The sequence below is a fragment of the Carassius auratus genome, chromosome 7 (assembly GCF_003368295.1).
Source record: "Carassius auratus strain Wakin chromosome 7, ASM336829v1, whole genome shotgun sequence".
Lineage (NCBI taxonomy): Eukaryota > Metazoa > Chordata > Actinopteri > Cypriniformes > Cyprinidae > Carassius > Carassius auratus.
In genome coordinates, this window is record NC_039249.1 from 7293859 (window position 1) to 7313179 (window position 19321).

The 19321-nt window shown below is 39.6% G+C and overlaps 2 protein-coding genes across 3 annotated transcripts in view; one reads left to right on the plus strand and one right to left on the minus strand.

Annotated features, from left to right (window-relative positions):
• The first annotated feature begins 378 nt into the window (after nucleotides 1–378).
• Nucleotides 379–3846, plus strand: txnb (thioredoxin b). Its single transcript, XM_026266941.1, has 5 exons — nucleotides 379–534; nucleotides 1497–1601; nucleotides 2504–2569; nucleotides 3368–3433; nucleotides 3540–3846. Exons 1-5 carry the CDS (start codon nucleotides 511–513, stop codon nucleotides 3600–3602), a joined length of 324 nt encoding a protein of 107 aa, XP_026122726.1. The 5' UTR covers nucleotides 379–510; the 3' UTR covers nucleotides 3603–3846.
• A 69-nt stretch (nucleotides 3847–3915) lies between these two features.
• The window catches only part of LOC113105699 (sushi, von Willebrand factor type A, EGF and pentraxin domain-containing protein 1), a 61877-nt gene continuing 46471 nt past the window's right edge, over nucleotides 3916–19321 (minus strand). Inside the window, exons 30-49 of one of the 2 annotated variants that reach the window (XM_026266938.1) lie at nucleotides 19099–19269; nucleotides 18586–18759; nucleotides 18327–18446; nucleotides 18034–18210; nucleotides 16539–16623; nucleotides 16176–16367; nucleotides 15753–15920; nucleotides 14887–15559; nucleotides 11982–14701; nucleotides 11651–11879; nucleotides 11386–11541; nucleotides 10970–11033; nucleotides 10676–10849; nucleotides 10349–10525; nucleotides 9808–10002; nucleotides 8496–8666; nucleotides 7141–7236; nucleotides 6784–6879; nucleotides 5384–5477; nucleotides 3916–4293 (exon numbers count right to left, since the gene is read on the minus strand). In XM_026266938.1, the coding sequence (XP_026122723.1) occupies nucleotides 4263–4293; nucleotides 5384–5477; nucleotides 6784–6879; nucleotides 7141–7236; nucleotides 8496–8666; nucleotides 9808–10002; nucleotides 10349–10525; nucleotides 10676–10849; nucleotides 10970–11033; nucleotides 11386–11541; nucleotides 11651–11879; nucleotides 11982–14701; nucleotides 14887–15559; nucleotides 15753–15920; nucleotides 16176–16367; nucleotides 16539–16623; nucleotides 18034–18210; nucleotides 18327–18446; nucleotides 18586–18759; nucleotides 19099–19269 (5963 nt within the window). In that variant the 3' untranslated portion in view covers nucleotides 3916–4262. The remainder of the gene's footprint in view (nucleotides 4294–5383; nucleotides 5478–6783; nucleotides 6880–7140; nucleotides 7237–8495; nucleotides 8667–9807; nucleotides 10003–10348; nucleotides 10526–10675; nucleotides 10850–10969; nucleotides 11034–11385; nucleotides 11542–11650; nucleotides 11880–11981; nucleotides 14702–14886; nucleotides 15560–15752; nucleotides 15921–16175; nucleotides 16368–16538; nucleotides 16624–18033; nucleotides 18211–18326; nucleotides 18447–18585; nucleotides 18760–19098; nucleotides 19270–19321) is intronic. The other variant, XM_026266939.1, reaches the window with a different exon arrangement.

Below are 19321 nucleotides of genomic sequence, written 5' to 3' on the forward strand. Positions count from 1 at the left end.
AACTCTAAAAGGTGTCAAAAAAGCATTAAATGTTCTTTGTTTACTATGAAATGCATTATACATGTGCAAGAATGTGTGTGCACTGTGCATACAAACAGTTTGTATATAGCCTTAGCACGTCTGTCGGTGACGTGACGTCTCGGGATCTGTCAAGTCATTCTGACTTGCTCATGGTAAAACCAAGATTAGTGATGGTCTTTCAAGATAAGTTAGCATTCTTCACTCCTTATAGAGGTTAAAACTAAATATTTATGCCTCAAGCTGCGCTAAACTAAGGTATATGGCATTTTCTTAGCTTTATCTGCTGATTATATATATTTGTAGTCTGTAGTGGTAGGAGGGGTTACAGAACCTTATAATTCCATGATTGGTCCGTTGTCTTTATTGAAGGCGGGGCTACGTGACGTTCACCCTAATGATGTGGGTTGACTGTCAACGAAGCAGGAGCTTTCACGAGACGAACACAGTAGACCAGTAGAAGACTGATTGACATACATCAAAACGACCAAAATGGTTATCATAATCGAGAATAAGGTATGTATTTAATACCAAAATTTGAGCTGCTACCTTGACTTTGACTGTAACTCTTTATAGGTAATGTACGTTATTATGTTCTGATGTCTCTGAAAAAAAGAGAAGTACATTTGTTTTCATTAACTTTTTAAAAAGGAAATAAAACGTACTATTCAATACGTGGCTGTTAGTTAGAAAGTTTTTGCTTCCGTAAACATCTGTGCAGCTGTAATGGGAGATCGGACTCAAATCGGTTTCTGTCTTTCGAAGAGTTCATTTCACAAACTGATTCAGTGGTTCTTTATTTTGTCACGTTATTACGTCACGGCGCAGTCTCTGATAGAGAGTTTGAAGCATGTTTAGAAATCTTAGCTGTTGTCATATTAGTCTAATGTTTTAGAAAATCTTTTGTTCAGTGCACAGCTTTTGTCAATAGGTTCATTAAAACCCAAACTCGATCTACCGGTAGTACTGAAACGAGCTGCTTTTTCTCTCCAATGGAGTGTCCTTTTGAAGGGTTTTGGTTCTAGACATGCAAAATCCGAGGATTAAATTAATATACATGCATTTCAAACAGGATCTACATTAAATTGATTTATGATGGTACTTATAAAGTAGGCCTAGTAAATGAGTTTAAACAAATGCAATACAATACACATATGGGTACATATATTATTTTGTATATCACCATTAAAATGTATCAGATATTAGTTTACAATAAAGTAGTTGGCCTACTTGTTTGTTTTGCTTCCGTGTAATTTCACTAAAAAGGATATGAGCTGTATTTCAGTATCTCAAATGGAAAGCAAAAGCTGTCACCCCTTTCTAGTCATAGGTCATATGGCTCTTATATAAATATTTGAAAGTCTTTGCCACTCTGATTAAATCATAGCATTATGACTCATCATCGCCAATTTCAGTGAACCTCAGTGGGAAGGAATGTGTCAGTTTAGAAAATGAATCAACTTTTCCTCTCTCTGCAGAGTGCCTTCGACAATGCTCTGAAAAATGCTGGGAACAAGTTGGTGGTGGTGGACTTCACAGCCACATGGTGCGGGCCCTGCCAAATGATCGGTCCAATCTTTAAAGTGAGCATTCATGCACTGCTGAATATGTCACCGCTTCTGAGATTCAGAGTGACATCTGGAGCTGTAATGTTTCTTCTATAGAGGCCTCCGGAATCACCGGGAGTGGCTCTGTTGTTGTGCTGCCGGGGCAGTCGGCAGGGAAGCTTCCTTAAGAATTAAAGCATGAATCATTTACAGAATGCAAATGAAAGGCAGTCCTGATAAAGAAAGACTGCTGATTCATTTCTTAAAGGGTTAGTTCACCCAAAAATGAAAATTATGTAATTAATGACTCACCCTCATGTCGTTCCTAACCTGTAAGACCTCTGTTCATCTTCGGAACACAGTTTAAGATATTTTAGATTAAAGCTTTTTGTCCCTCCATTGAAAATGTATGTATGGTATACAGTCCATGTCCAGAAAGGTAAGAAAAACACCATCAAAGTATTCCATGTGACATCAGATGATGATCACTTTGATGATGTTTTTCTTACCTTTCTGGACATGGAGACTAGACCGTACACACAGTTTCAATGGAGAGACTGAGAGCACTCGGACTAAATCTAAAATATCTTAAACTGTGTTCCAAAGATAAACGGTGGTCTTACAGGTTTGGAACAACATGAGGGTGAGTTATTAATGACATAAGTTTCATTTTTGGGTTAACTAACCCTTTAAACATTAATTAGACAATACATAGCCTACACTGAGATCTTGGTGTGGTTGACCACTACCCACTAACCTCAGCCACAGCTGACATGTTTTTTTTTTACACTACTTTTAACCTGGTTTAGACAACAAAAGCAAGCACATGCAAAATTCACAGATGAAACGGAAGGAATGAAATATTAAGTTAAAAAGAAGTGCTTTGATTGCAAACTTTGTGGTTTGCTTTTTTACAACTGCCATTTTCCCCTCCACAGGCGGAGTCTGAAAAACCAGAGAACAGTAATGTTGTGTTTCTAAAGGTGGACGTGGATGATGCACAGGTTAGTCACCTGGTGTCTTTTTTTCTTTGATGAATATACTTGAAAGCCTACAGACTTCTGAGCCAACTGAGCAAAACACCCCTTTTACATAGATTCACCATCTGGGTTTTACTGTGTTACTTTCATTTGAATACTGGCCTCGCTATCTCCCTCCCGTAGACAAGGGTGTCTGGTGTAGTATTTTGGATACTCACAGACAGCCTAATATTTTGTAAGCGACCCAAAGACATTAGAACATCCCAGCACACCCGGTTGCTGTTCTCTTGATCGGCTTGCTGATACCCTGTTATTTGATTCATGGAATAGTGCTCAGAAAGGATATTGGCTGTCATTCAGTTTTATCAACGGATGATTGAGACAGTGCCAGAATTTGACAATTTTGATGGTAGCCCATGTTGTTATGGTTACAAACACTAGCTTTTATTACAATGCTGTGTTGCAAAGCAGATGGGGGATGGAAATATGAATTCTTGATACATGTTTGCAAATTGTTGAAATGTCATGTGTTTTGCCTTACATTTAACCTGCAAGGTAAGGATGGCAAATGTGAGCCGAGCATTTGAAGGTTCTGTTACTAATTTCAGGAATGGTGCAAAAAATAATTTTAGGATGAAATGAATAAGAAACACATTTTTTTCTGACAGCCTTTGAGTCCTGCTGTGGACATAATTTCATCCCTCTTTTACAAAAGTGCTCAGACTGGCTTAGCAAAATGAAAAGACAAAGATGCTTATCATTACACAGTAGACTGAATAAACCTGTTCAGACCTGATCTCCACTCTCTCTTTCTCCATCTAGGATGTGTCCACTTTCTGTGACATCAAATGTATGCCAACATTCCAATTCTACAAGAATGGAAAGAAGGTAAAACATAATCTATGGAGGTTTTCTGCTTTATTTCCATGGTATTTTTAACCTGTTTCCTCCTAATTGTTGTGCTGTAACTGATTCAAGTATTTTTATTTCTCAGATTGATGAATTTTCTGGATCAGATAAAGATAAGCTGTTGAAGAAGATATCTGAGCATAGATGAAGAAAAACACACAAACCAACCTCTGTAATAAGTAATATACACAGAAAAAACATCATTCTCAACCTCTAACTCATTCTAATTCTGTGTTTCATTTATATACGGTTTTATTTTAGATTCTATACAGACACAGAAGACTTTTTGTTAAATATTTTCACCCTCTATAATGTCTATCTCTGATGTATTTTCTGTTGGGTTTGTATGAAATGAAACCTTTAAAGGCCATTAAAAGTTGTCTTTTACAGCATTGTTGTATTGTGCTGGTTGCATCAAATTGTTCACATCAAATGTTTATTAGTCATATGAGACAAGCAAGTAGAACAATCTGAACGTTTAATTGAGAATTCTTCATAATTAACTCTAGGAATGAGAATTACAGTTGGTTTTCATATAGTTGTGTGTTCTGTTTTAATAAAAACATGAAAAGAATAGTTTATATACATGTACATTGGACAATCACATCAACATTTTTACACATCGTACAAGTTCATGTATATAGCAGCAGCATATATTTAATACTGTTTCATTTCTACATGAAAAAATACAGCTTTAATTTACAAAACCACTTTCTGAGGGAAAGAGTAAATGTGCTGTATACAAATCTCTGGCATTATGCCATCATGTTCCAACACATTCAGACTTGAACTTTTGTAGCGTGGCACATTAAAAATGAAAGTATGCAGATCTTCTTTTTCTGAAAGACAATGATTAATAATCAAAGATCAGCTGAAGACTGTTAAAAATTCTTTTTGACCCATAAATTGCCACCATAATCACTAAATACATTTCAAACATTTATGATAACACTTGCTTGAGGCATTTGCTTGTACAGTTCAAACAAACCATGAAAAAGTATTTAAGTTCATTGAAATCTTAAATCGACCAAGTGTCCAGTAAATCTAATTGTGAATCACTCTGCAACGAAGGCTGTATCATCTACTTTGCCGAGGGATGCACGTATCAAGCTGACTAGCTGGAAACACTTAAAGCAAAAACTGTCAGGTCAACAGTACTTTGCAGAGAGACTGTATTTGCTCAATAAAATCTTGACATTGGTACTGAATCAGAGAAATAAAGATTGGAAAGAAGCAAATTACTTAAAAGAATGAATCACAAAAGAACTGGGAGCAGTATCCATTTCTTATACCTCTGCTCACTAAATGATTGGATTAAAAGCATCTGCACTGCTCCAGGAAATTTAATCTTTTATTAACACTGTAAGAGATATCATGAAACTAGGTGTGTCTGAGGCATAAATCCAGTTTCAGAGAACAAGTATTTACTTGTCTATTCCTTACTCGTCTTTCACAATCAGCAGGAACCTCTGAGCTGAGTTCTTTAGTATTCATTTTCACGAGTTCACCCTTACATCTAATCTGAAGGCAAATAGTAGGCATATTTTGGCGTGCTGTCCTGGGGGAGGGGTCCGGGCCCGGAGCATAGCCCGAACCCAAATAACTCCCCCTATCCCTGATTTGGGATAAATAGATTAGAAGTGAGGAGTTGGGGTGGAGGAGGGTTGCCGAAAAACTGTCGTGGGACAGGAGGTAGGAAGACTGGATATATATACGCTTGCGTGCTATTTAAGATTATTAGCTAAACGAGATGCACCTGTGCCAAATTGGATGATTATCTGATCGTGCTTCTCCCGAACTTTGTTAATAAAACCACATTTAATATTCTGGGGAAGTGTTGAGAACTCTGGTACAACAATTGTTTCAAAATCTTCTATGTAATATGCATGTATGAATTTGTCACATATACCTAGTTTGTGTGTGGCTTACCTAGAGCAGTCGTATCCTCCCCATCCTTGACTGCAGTGACACCTGTTTGGCCGGATACACCGGCCTCCATTCAAACAGGGCATGGAACACACCGCTAAGAACACACATAAAAAAATACTCTCATTTGCCAAATCCATTGCATTAATTATTTAAGGATAAATAACAGGAGTTATTAATGACATAAAGTGCAATCAACTGGAGGCAGGACAGTGCTCATTCAGTAAATGCACAGCAAAACAGATGTTTTGAATCAAGATCTGAATGTGTTGACTTTTAGCACATCTAGTCACTTCTGGAACTCCATCTGCAGCCGACACAACAGCTAAAAGAGGACTATCTTTTTTGTGTGGCCCCTTTGTGTTGCTGACTTGTGTTAGGATTATATTCAGTGATCATATCTCCAATGTATTGAGGTCCTAGGCCACTGAGTGACCCCTAGAGGGTAAAGTATGATGTTAACACTACTCTTATGTCAACTGCCCCTATGAGTTTTCAATAATTGTGTTTTGTTTTACTGCTTGGGCTCCTGGGATCTACTGCATGTCACGATTAGAGTTGGTCGTCACAGGTGTTGCCACGTCAACAACGCGAGTATGGCATAGGATGACCCCGGGAGAATGAGCCCCGGCCCCCATCCCACCATGAGGTGAAATTGGCTATTATTAAATGCTGTGAGGTTATGACTAATTGTGTTTCATTCATCTCAACTTGTCAGGACTAAATAAAGCAGGTGATGTTTCTACTTACTCAAAGTTGTAGATTTGTTTTTTAATTACTCATACAAGACCGACAACATTAGAGGCTGCTCTGATCGGTTAAAGGGATAGTTCACCCAAAAATGAAAAAAGCTGTCATTAATTACTAAGCCTCATGTCGTTTCAAACCTGTAAGACCTTTGTTCATCTTCAGAACACAAATTAAGACATTTCTGATTAAATTCAAGAGCTTTCGGTCCCTCCACGGACAGCAACACAACTGAAATGTTCCTAGGCCCAAAAACACAATAAGTATATTGATTAAATAGTCCATGTGACATCAGTGGTTCAACCATAATTTTACAAAGCTACTTTTTGTGCACAAAGAAAACCAAAATAGAAGTTTTATTCGACAATTCTTCTCCCCCTCTTCTGCCAGAGGACCATTCATTCCCCTGCTCATAAACAAGGCTCAGCGAATGTGTGTTTTACATCAGCAGCATCGCACACATGAACGAAGGTGTTCTGAAGCTAAACAAAGGTATTATGGGTTTGGAACGACATGAGGGTGAGTTATTAATGACATATATCATTTTCATTCTGAATGAACTGTCCCTTTAACTATTCTGCTACTAATCAACATTTATGTTATACATTTCATCGACGGCAATTCACAAGTGAGTATACACAAACACACACTCTTACCATTATGGCAGCGTGTGCCTGTCCATCCTGTTGGACATTCGCACTGGTATGGAGCTACACAGCGTCCTCCATTGAGACATGGTAGGATGCAGATGGCTGCAGTAAAAAGCACATGCAGAATGAAACTGTGTGACTTTTGGGTTGAAGAGATAGGAATAATCAGAATAATCAGCTTTTTAAAACGTTGTTTAAACCACTTGGTCTCTTTCTATTTCCCAAACATTAATTTATAGGCATTCACACCACACCCAGCAGTTTTGCTTCCTGAGAAAGAAAAAGTGAAGCCAAAGAGATAAATGCAGCTTTGTGTGAGTGCTGCTGCTGCTGTTAAGGTACATAATTTTTTTATGTACTTACGCTCCTCGCAAACTCGGCCCATCCATCCCTCAGGACAAGAGCAAGTGTTTGGTCTTTGGCACACACCTCCGTTCTGACATTGGACCCAACAGACAGCTGTACAAACACACAAAACACAATTAATAAAGCAATCACAAAAGAGTAGCAGTGCAGTCACTCTCCTAACAGGATTCCAAAATACCACACAAAACATGCAGCATTAGATGAACCAGATGTTAGACGTTAAGACCAGTGTGAAACTCCACTGATCAGAATTAGTTTCTACAAGCACCCAGACCAAACAAGCCAATGACTCCAAAGCTGAAAGAGAGGCTGAGAAGGGCCTACAATGTTAAGTACAATGTTAAAACATCATCATGCCAAAAATGTAAGCAAAATATCATGCCTTGTTAAAGAGAGTGACATTCACACCAAAGCCCATGTCTATAATCTCTGTGGGACAATGCTGTTGTTCAGGGACTATTATAAAATAATTTCTGGTCATGGATTGGTCAATAAAACATTCTATCTATGCTAAAATATGCAATAAATAGCATCTATGACATTAAGTAACTGTTAGTTACATACTACTACATAGCACAGAGAACACTGTGTTAACTTTGACTTGTTAGGGACTATAGAGCACTATAACCTACCGACATCAATACAATTATTGCTAAATTATTTAAAATAATAATAAAATGTAATTTTATAAGGAGACTAAGGCAGCATAATGGAAGGCAAATTTTATTTCTTATCCTACCTTTCAAATTTTTGGGTTCCATAAGATTTTATTCATGTATTTATTTGCCAAACATGACAGTTACGTTGACTTATATTGATATCAAATTTATTGTAAAAAAACAAATAAAAGCACCCCTGAGGTCTGGTACATAAAAAGCTTAAGACTAATCTTACAAATCAGTAATCTAATTCATTTTCTTTAGTCATCATTTTTTAATTCAGTTACATAAAAACGTGGATTAGTCTAAATTGAATCCAAAAAACAAGACCGATTATCCCTGGCTAACTGCTACTTAGATTAATTTGTAACCCACTGTCTTAATATAAAGGCTAGGTTAATGCAACTGCCCCCTGATAAGCATAAAACGTTTTTCAATAGCATTAAAAACATTATAAAATATATTTCTCAATTATTTGCAATAATTACAGAAAGGGCATGGAACTTTGGCAAATGTGGCTAGTAAATCTTAAGCCACTGGCTAGAAGTGTGGCCTAATATCATTGTCTAAAGTGCTCAGTGCCTGTGTAAATGAGCAAGACCAGTCAAAAGGAGTCACAAGGTTTTGCAAAGATGAAGAAAGAGGCTGAAGTCAGAACTCCAAGTGGGATTTAAGGGCAGTTCCTTGTGCTACCTTTGCAGGTAGGGGGTGGTGTCCAAGTGCCATTCTCCAAGCACACACTCCTGCTAGAACCCTCCATGGTGTAGCCTGCATAACATGAGTACACCACCACATCTCCAAACTGGAACACTGCCCCACGGACTACCCCATTTGCCACGTACAGTGGTGGGCCGCAGGACACCCCTGTGTGTGATTAAAATGGACCGGACCAGTAAGTTAGGAAGGAAGATTCTCAGCATGGCTGAGCAGTCCGTTGAAGAACTTAAGAGAGCTTTTTGGGCCTTTCATGGTTGCTTATGAAATGGCAATTTCATGCTCTCTCATTTCAATCTTTATAGAAAATTACACATTTCTTTTGTGTAACACTTGTGTACTAGTTTTGGGAGCACAAAAACAAAACAGGAGATCATAGTATCCTCCATATCTGAAAATAGTGATGCTACAAGCAGTGTGTGAAATTCAACAGGTGTCTCACAGAGAGAAAAGTGAATACATATACATACGCCCAGGATCAGACTTCAGAAAATGGGTTGAAATGTTTGTAAAAGATAAAAAGACAGAATAAATGTGCACACACACACACACACACACCACCACATATATTTCCTAGTACATATATCATACTGCAGAGCTATAGCATGCAAAACGCCCAAAGATCAAAATATCAAATTATAGAACACAAGCAAAGGAGCATTAATTAACTATGAGAGCGTATGCTTCTAATATTCTGAAAGATAGCATGCAGAAGTAACACAGATGAAAATACAGGTGAATGTTTCCGACAAAACACAGATAGTAGGGATACCATACATACAATATGAAAAGCAGCACTAATTGTAATGCTGCAGCCTGAATGAGTAACTAATGATATTTGTCAGATTTTACTCCTCAAGCTGCTGTAATCAGCAGCTGTGCTTGAGTCAGAGTGATTAAACACAGTTGAAGTGTATTGGCTCAAAGTCCAGAGTGTCAGCTGAGCAAATTTCCAGCTTGCCAAATCAGGAAGTCAGTTTGCTTTCTATTTTGTTGATATGCAAGTTGTATGTGCTGTACGTGGTTAAGTAGAACCACACAGGATTCATGGGATAGAGAAGTGCAGCAGAGACAAGCTAAAATATGCTTTAAAATATGACCGAAAGACGTTGAAAAAGTATTTTAGATCTTCTCTCTCTGCTGATGATGAAGATGCCAAAACAATCTGAAATTAACTTGGGAATAAATTCTAGTAAAAAATGCTTTTGGGGCTATAAAATCATGTTTTTTAGTTTTTTTTTTTGCTTTGTAAAATACAGTAAAGGTGGAAATAATGAATGTTTGTACTCACTCTCACACACTGCATTGATAGGGGTCCAGGTCTGATCACTCCTGCAACTTAAGGTGGCGATAACCTTTCCCTTGTTACCTTTGACCCGCTGACCTTTAGGACAACTGACTGACACTGACTGGCCTACCAGGAAAACCATCGGAGTAGTGTTGAAACTGCCGCCAGTCCAGCCAGGAGGAGAGGGGCATGATTTGGCTGTGGGGGTGGGGGGATAAGATTTGAGTCATTTACTGCATGTCTAAACTATTTTATCTTTAGATACTGGAACTGATGACTAACAAAAAACCCCAGACCAACAATGAAGTAACATATTGATTCTTAGAAATGTGACATTTAGTTTGCGTGTTCCTTGTAGGAAAACAAGGTATTCTGTGGTAATTTCACTGGTGAAGGCTTAACAAGAGACTTTCACTAGTTTGGTTATGAAAATGTCTGTTGGGCAAAGAATGTCTGTCTGCTTTTGAAAGGCTTGTGAGTGTACTAAAAACAACAATAAGTCAATGAACAAACAGTGTATTGTAAATCATAGTGCATGACATACGTATACAGACAGGGAACGGCGAACTCCAAGAGCCGTTTCCCACACACATAATGATAGACTCTCCCTGCAGTGTGTAGCCTTTGTCACAGTGGAACTCAAGAGCACGTCCGCTGGACAGGTTGTGCTCCTGCACCTTTCCATTCAATAAGTCTGCTATCCTCTCACAGCCATCTGGAACTGATAGTTTGTTTATATGTACATTTGTGAAAAAGAGGAAAAAAAAGAGGAGAAAATAATAAAAAAAGGTTAAATAGAGGAACAATGAAAGATTTTGAACTTACACGGTGTTACTTAAAAGCTAAAGAGTGACAGTTTATCTATTCTTACATTCACATGATGGTGTAGGAAAGCTCCATTTTCCGTCTGCTTGACAAGTGAGGTTCTGTGAACCAATCAAACTCAGCCCTGGATGACACGTGTAACTCACAATACTTTGGTATGTCTGACCACTGGACACAGTAACTGCATGGAGAACTACTGGTGGAGGACCACATGACACAGCTAAAAACAACAGACAAAATAAGAGTTTAGAAATCAAGCAAAAATGATTTTAATTATAAAATATATAAATTAAATTTCTTACTACAATAAAATGTTTTGCATTGTGAAAAAAATTCTTACCAACACACACCGGCTGATTTCCACTCCAGGTTTTATCACCTTGACATGTCTGAACAGAATCACCCTGGTTGATGAGAAATAAGACGCATCGCCATCATCACACACTCATCATCATTCTAATAAAGATGAATAAGAGGAAACCAAGAGTATGTACACTTGGTTTCCTAATATTCATCTTTATTAGAAACACATTTATTGGGCAATGATTTGGGGGAATACGGCATTAGTTTTGTTACAAAATGATATAAGTTTTGTTGACAGAATTTATTTGTTTTATCTACATAAGGTCTAATGCCTGTGTTGAACTGGGCATTGATTCCCTGCCTATGACCTGAGACACGGGGATAGGATCTAGCATACCCACAACCTTACATAAGACAAGCTATGTAAAAAATAGATGGATACAAATAATGTACCTGTAGTTCAAAACCTGGTAGACAAGTATAGCTAATAATATCTCCATAATTGTAGTTCTTGCCCTCAACCAAGCCATTGATAATGGGGAGAGGCTTCTCACAAGTAACAGGCACACAAGACTTGGAAGAGAAAGGTGGAGACCATTTGCCAGAGACCTGGATCAAATAAAAGGGAAATAACATCCTGAGACATCATTAGACAAAATTATCACCAAATGAAGCAAGCAGTGTCCACAGAAAATGATCATCTTGACACATCACTTACTGAACATTCAGATAATCCTGGTCCCTCAAGATAGTTCCCTGGTCTACAGGAGATAATGATTGTTCCCCCTACAGGTGTGGGCTGCTTGCCTGTAATGACTACATGGGTGAGGTTAGCAGGCAGGCTGCATGGTGAAGGTCGACATCTGACACTGTGTTTGGACCAGGTGCCATCACTTTGACAGGTTATTGAGTCCGTCTTTGTTGCCAACTCAAAGCCTTCTTTACACCTGTGTCAAGTGGGAACGTTCAGTTTAAAGCACCTCAGCATTTTTATATTATATATTATTTGTACTTCGTTTTTATTGGATGTTTCTGTTATGTCAAACTACCTGTACTGAGCTTTACTGCCATAGGTCAACACCACTCCAGCAGTCTCTGCATTTGGGACAAGAGGAGGGACTCCACAAGAAACAGGTTCACAGTTCAGGTTTGGCTCTGTCCATCTACCTGACCCTCCACAGAACAGATGGGAAGAACCTTTCAAATGATACCCTGGCCTACATCGGTAAACGACAGTGTCAATGGAGTAGGGAGCACTGCCTTGTACGACAGCATTAGGCACAGCTGGAGGAGGGCTTGAACATCTCCCTCGGGTGCAGATGGGTACTCCTGGACTCCACACTCCACCCTTGTCACATATGGCCTCTGTGGGGCCAAGAGTTTTGTACCCTTCATCACATCGGAACCAGATGCTTGCACCACAGGTGTGGTCTCTGCCGAGAATAGCACCGTTCTTAAGAACTGGGGGACTGCAAACACAAGGTCGGCATTCTGGAACTTGCCCCAGCCAGACACCCTCAGCAGCACACCGCAAAACTGGACTGCCAACGATCTCATAGCCTGGGAAGCAGATATACTCCACAACATCATCAAAATTAAAGCTTGATCCATTCAGGTAACCATGGCTAATGTCCTCAGGTGGGTCACAAGTGACTATGTCACACCGCGGAGGAGGGTCATCCCATAGTCCATCAGCTCTGCATATTAGTGTTGGATTCCCTGTCAAGATGTATCCAATGTCACAAGCATACCTAACCATGCCGTTGTAACCATAATCTGTGCCAGTTACTCTGCCATTTTCTATTACTGGTGGTTGACCACAATTGGCTGGAGGGCACTTTGGAGGAGCCTCACTCCAACTGCCATTGGCTAAACAAACACTGGTCGGTGCTCCTTGTAGGATGAAGCCGAGATTGCAGCTGAACAACAACCTCTTTCCAAATGTAAAGTCTTCTCCTCTTACCAAAACATCCTTTGACACAACAGGGCGCCCACAGGAGATTGCTCTACAAGATGGAGCTTTGCTGTCCCATTTCCCATCAACTTGGCAAGTTCTAAATTCAACACCCTCAAGGACAAACCCTTTATGGCACTCATAGTGAATAAGTGCCTTGAAGTGAAAGGATTTTCCAATCACCTCACCATCCGAAATGCCTCCAGGATTACCACAAGAGATGGGCAAACAGCTAGGAGCGTCATCGCTCCACTGCTTCCCAGAAATGCACTGTCGAATGGTCTGTCCATTAAGTTCGTAACCATCCTCGCAACTATACTCCGCAAGGCTGCCAAGTGTGCTATCTGTTACCATAACTGATCCATATTCAGGGCTGGGTGGAGTCTCACATTGTGCCGGAGCACACACAGGAGCAGTTCCGTTCCACGTGCCATCTTCTTGGCACATCAACACGATGTCACCTTTCATTTCATAACCAGAATGACAATTATATTGAACCAGGGAACCATGTAAAAAGCTGTTGTCTACAGGTAAATGCTGGCTTGTAAGTATGTCATCTTCTCCTGGGGGTTCTTTGACCTTTGAGTAGTCACCAAAGTCAATATGAGGAGGCAGACCGCAGTCAGCAGGCATACATTTGGGCTCAGAGCTAGACCAGCCATGTTCTTCGCAAGTGAGATGATTATTACCAACTAGTAGGAAACCTGGAAAGCAGCTATAGAAGATAGTAACCCCAAACTTGCGGTCCCGTCCTTCTACAAAGCCATTCTCAATTGGTTTTGGAGGAGAACAGTAAATCTGCACACAAGTAGGAGCCTCCTGGTGCCACTCTCCATTCTCCAAGCAGGTAAGCATTTCTGGGCCCTGTAAGCGGTACCCTCTGTGGCAGGAATATGTAATTGATTGGCTAAACTGAAGCTTGAAGTACCTAACAGAGCCATTGGGAATCTCCTTGGGTGCAGCACACTTAACAGGGTGACATACAGGTACACCTCCTATCCACTGTCCACTTTGACCACAAAGCACAGTGCTGTTACCTGCTAAATCATACCCTGCTTTACAGCTATAGACAGCAGTACTAAGATACATTAGTCCTTGAACATCCACAATTCCATTTGGTATGTCCTCAGGGTGTGGGCATTCAACAGGAATGCATTCGGGATAAGGTTTACTCCAGTTTCCATCTGCCTGGCAGCGAACAAAAGCTTCCCTTCGGAGTGTAAAGCCATCCATGCAAGAATAGGTCACCACACTATTAAAGTAGGATAGTGTGTCAGATGGGTCACCAAAGGCAACCTCAGGGGGAGGTCCACAAAAGACTTGTTTGCAGACTGGAAAAGAGTCATTCCACTCCTGGGAAGGGGTACAACGAAGAGTTCGTGCACCATGGAGTACATACCCTTCCTCACAAGAAAGCTCCACAATGCCTGAGTCAGAATCTAATCCACGCAGTACAAGGTGATTGTCCTCTAAAGGTGGTTCCGGGCACTGTACTGGGGAACAACGTGGGGTTACACTCTTGTCCCAATTTCCAAACTTTAAACAAGTCCATACAGAATCTCCAATGAGTTCATATCCTTCGTTGCAGGTAAATTCCACCTTGCTGCCGACTTCAAAGGTGGAGCTGTGATAACGGCCATTTTTGATATCAGGTGGGGTAGGGCAGGTGAGGAGAACACAAGCAGGAGGATTGTTGTTTGACCACTGCTTATTGGCCATGCATATACGGTCAGGCTTTCCAGTTAGGCGATAACCATCATTGCAAGCATAGATTACTCTACTGCTGTATACGTAGCCATTCTTTCTTATTGGATCCTATGGGAAAAAAGTATATTTAATTATGGATTAAATAAATTAATTGCAAATATTCCTTAATAGGGATGCATCAATATAAAAATTTGATTTAATTTTGTCTAAATATATTAAAAATAAAACACAAAAAATCAAATCAATATGGTACCAAAATATCATGAATCACTGGGAGGCAGTACTGTATTTACCTGGATAAAACCATTTGCCAAGCGAGGTGGGCTGGGGCAGGAGATAGGTTGGCATGTGGGCAAGACACCTCCCCACTCACCGTTGGCTTTACAAATTCTCCTCTTCTCTCCTCGAATGAAATACCCTTTATCACAGCTGTATGCAATTACCGCTCCAAAACTATAATTGTTCCCACTTACATAACCCTTCTCAATACTGTCTGGCTTTGAGCATCTGACAGGCATACAGCTAATGTCCAAAGGCGAGGGTGTCCACTCTCCCCCTATCATGCATTTTAGGGTTCCTGTTGTGTTGAGAACAAAGCCCTCCTCACACTTGTAGCTGACTTCTGTGTTGCTTGCATACTTTGGTTTGTTGATGGAGTCCAGAATGGCATGAGGTAAATCCGGGGGACGAAGACAGAAGTTGGCAATGCAGTGAGGAATGCCAAATCCATCTGGGGGTGCCCAAATACCTTGAGCATTGCAGAACAGTTTTGTATTGTTACCAGCAGTGTAGCCATCATCGCAGAAGTAAATAGCAGTGTCTCCAAAAAGCTGGTGTCCAGTGTCAGGTAAGGCATGGTCAACTTGGGGTGGTGGTCCACAAGACAGAGGCACACACTGGGCAGAATTATGAGTCCAATTGCCACTTGGGAGGCATTCTTGAGTTTCTACACCAAGGAGGGTGTAACTACAATAGGACATATTTTACAAATTATTATTAGAGTGACTGAATTATTATATATTTATATATTATATATATTTATTATAATATATTATATTTAATAGAGCATCAAACATCAGTTCTTGATGATTACAAACAAAAACTGTACAATCTTATCAAATACTTTGGCAACAACATATGCATATATGAGGTTAATTACCCCTCTTTGCAAACATAGATGATCCTGCTTCCCAGTGTAAAGTTGTCACCCTTAATCACAGCATCCTTCAAAGGAGGAGGTTTGCCACAGTCCACTCTGGCACACATGGGGGGAGGAGATGCCCACTCTCCTGATGACTCACACTTTAGTTCCACCGCACCCTGCAATCTTTACACCAAAAAAAAAAATTATTCATAATAAAAAAAGGAAAGTTAACACATTTTCTGACATCTAGATTGTCTAAGAACCAACCATTTGAGAATGTTTTCCTGTTAATACCAGGGTTCATCAACCTAATGCACAGTGATTTGCTAGGGACATTAAAAATGGCATTTCATGACAAAAGGTTAGCTGACCTTTGTCCTATACAGTTACTGTTACACTTTTTAATAAAGTCAGTGATGAAAATGTATCAGACTTTACCTATATCCTTCTATGCAGCTGTAGGTTAGCGTGGAGAGGTACACTTTCCCGTTGAGGGTATACTCCGCATACTCCACAACTGGAGGCTCACCACAGGTAACAGGCTGACAAACATGGGGCTCTCTGCTCCACTTCAAATCAGATTGACACTGGCTTTCTATTGGATCCTGAGGGACATAGCCCTTCTCACAACTGCAGCGGATCAGAAAACGAAAGGTTATTTACACAAAAACGCTAAAAAATATTGTCCTTTCCCATTATGTTTTGAAACAGTAGGATCTCTCATATTTAAACAGGTCTTTTTAAAATTTACTATACAATACCTCTAGAAACTGACTCTACATCTAACAGTGACAGTGATACCTGAAAGTCACCTTGCTTCCGTATGTGAAGTTTGACCCATTCATGGTTCCATAATCAGGTAGAGTGGGATGAGCACAGGAAAGGGCTGTTGGTGGAAATCATTAGAAAAAGCTTATGCTCAGCGTTTGGTGCAGACCTTAGACAGTAATTGTCGTCATCACTGCATTAAATCACTGCAATGCATCCAGAGTGTATCGGGAATCCACCATAACGAAATACATAAAACACTAATTGACATACAGTAATGTGAGATGACAATGAATAAAAGCCACATAAAAGCTGTTGGTTGAGGTTCAGACTAATGCTCAGTCTGCTGGATTGTTAACTGCTAAAATGTTCCAGTAACATGGACTGAACAAAGCTGATACATTTTTTATCAGATGAGGTACCTATATATGCACAGACATTTTATATGTACATAATCAAGCCAGTTTCCCATTGATATTGAGAAACAATTTGTGTGTGGGAGGAGGGGGTGGGGGTTGGATTACTTTTACACAGACGACTGCAACCATTTGGATCCCAACACAAGCTTGTTTGTTACTATCACCCAATAACATACAGTATATTTCGACAGGAATATTTCTAAATATTTTTATTTCCATTAGTACAAGCTTGACTACTTTTACTAAAGAATAAATCAAGAATTATGTTCAAGTAATTGTTATGCATGCAAGCTTTGTTTTGTTATTTGCTATACTACCGTTAAAATGTTTAGAGTTGGTATGATTTTTTTATTGTTTTATAAGTCTCTTTTGCTAAGGAAGGCTGCATTTATTTGATCAAAAATACATTAAAACAGTAATGTTGGGAAACACTATTACAATTTAAAATAACTGTTTTCTTATCAAATATAGTTAAAAATGTAATTAATTTCTGTGATGGCAAAGTTATAACTTGTTGAAGCATCGAAAATACATTTTGGTCCAAAAAAAAAAAAAATTACGACTTTATTCAGCATTGTCTTCTCTTCCGGGTCTGTTGTGAGTGCGTTCACAACACTGCACTCATGCTGCTGACATGTTTTCTGGTGCGCCCAATAACAAAGATAACACGTCATTATCATGAATGCACTCACAACAGACCCGGAAGAGAAGACAATGCTGAATAAAGTAATAATTTTTGTTATTTTTGGACCAAAATGTATTTTCAACGCTTCAAAAAATCCTAACTGACCCTCTGATGTCACATGGACTACTTTGAAGATGTTTTTCTTACCTTTCTGGACATGGACAGTATACCGTACACACAGTTTCAATGGAGGGACTGAGAGCTCTCGGAATAAATCTAAAATATCTTAAACTGTGTTCCAAAGATAAACGGAGGTCTTAGGTTTGGAACGACATGAGGGTCATTAATGACATAATTTTCATTTTTGGGTGAACTAACCCTTTAATAGTAATTATATGAATAAAACTTAATTCATTTCAAAACAATCATACTAGCCCCAAATGTTGAACAGACCAGTGTATGCAGATCTGAAAGTTAGGCCTACCTTTGCAATATGGGACATCTCCCTTCCAAATTCCTTCTTCTGTGCAGGATAGATGGGATGAGCCGATCAATTCATAGCCTTCCTTACAGGAAAAGACCACCTCACTGCCCATGATGAAATTACTGCCCTCACGGTGCCCAGACTCAGGGACACCTGGATCTTTACATTTTACCGGCTCTAGTGAGAATAAAAAAATAAAAAATAAAATGTTAACATGTTACTGCGTGGCCCGTAAGCTTAGTCATCTGCAACCTGTAGAAAATATAAATGTCCAGTTTACGAGATTGTGTTACCTGTACAGTTTCTTCCATCGCCACTGTAAGGAGGTATGCAGGTGCATATATGAGAGCCATCTGTGTTTTGACAACTAGCATGCTCATCACATTCAGAGCCCAGAGAACATTCATCCACATCTGTAATATGAGCACAAACCAACACAACAAATACAAACAAAATTTAAAATGATATTCTAGGTTGTAAAGTGATGCGTGATAACTTTTGTCTATTGAAAGCTTCTCTTAGGTTCTGTTCATGATATGCTGTGTATCTTACCCAGACATGCAGGTGGGTTGCCAATCCATTTACCATTGTTGGTACACAACATCTTACTCTCCCCTAGCAAGTAGAACCCTGGTTTACATTGATAAAGCACTGTGCTCCCAGCATAGAAATCCTCTCCATGATACTGCCCATGCTCTAGGTCAGGCGGAGGACCACATTCCACACCTACAGATAAAGAGAAAGGCCCTGGTACAGATTAATGATGGTCCTAGTACTGGGAAATGAGCAATGTTAATACTACATTGTGAGAATTTGGAGTACATGTGAGTATGTGCACAAACTATTCACATATCTGTGTTATGGAATGTGTTTATCTACATTTAAAAATGTTCCATTTAAATTGCAAGACTGTACATCAGTGCAGTGTAAGTATATTTGTTAATGTGGCTTGCTGTTTAAACAATCACATGTTCAAAATGACCATTTTGAACTTGTGGTTGCTAAACAGCCAGCGTATGCTTTTGTGTGTCCTCCCTTGCATATCTGACCATTCACATCACTCACGTTCACATATTGGTTCTGCGTGGCTCCACTGGCCTCTGTTTAGGCACTGCTGCACCGGCTCCCCCACCAGATAGAACCCGGGACTGCAAGAGAACTGCACCTTAGAGCCCGGACTCACAGCTTTAGTGGATGAGCGCAGTTGAGGAACAGAAGCATCCACCAGGGGGCAGTCTAACGAAGACCAAAACAGTGGACAATAAATGTTACACTTTCTCACCAGTAT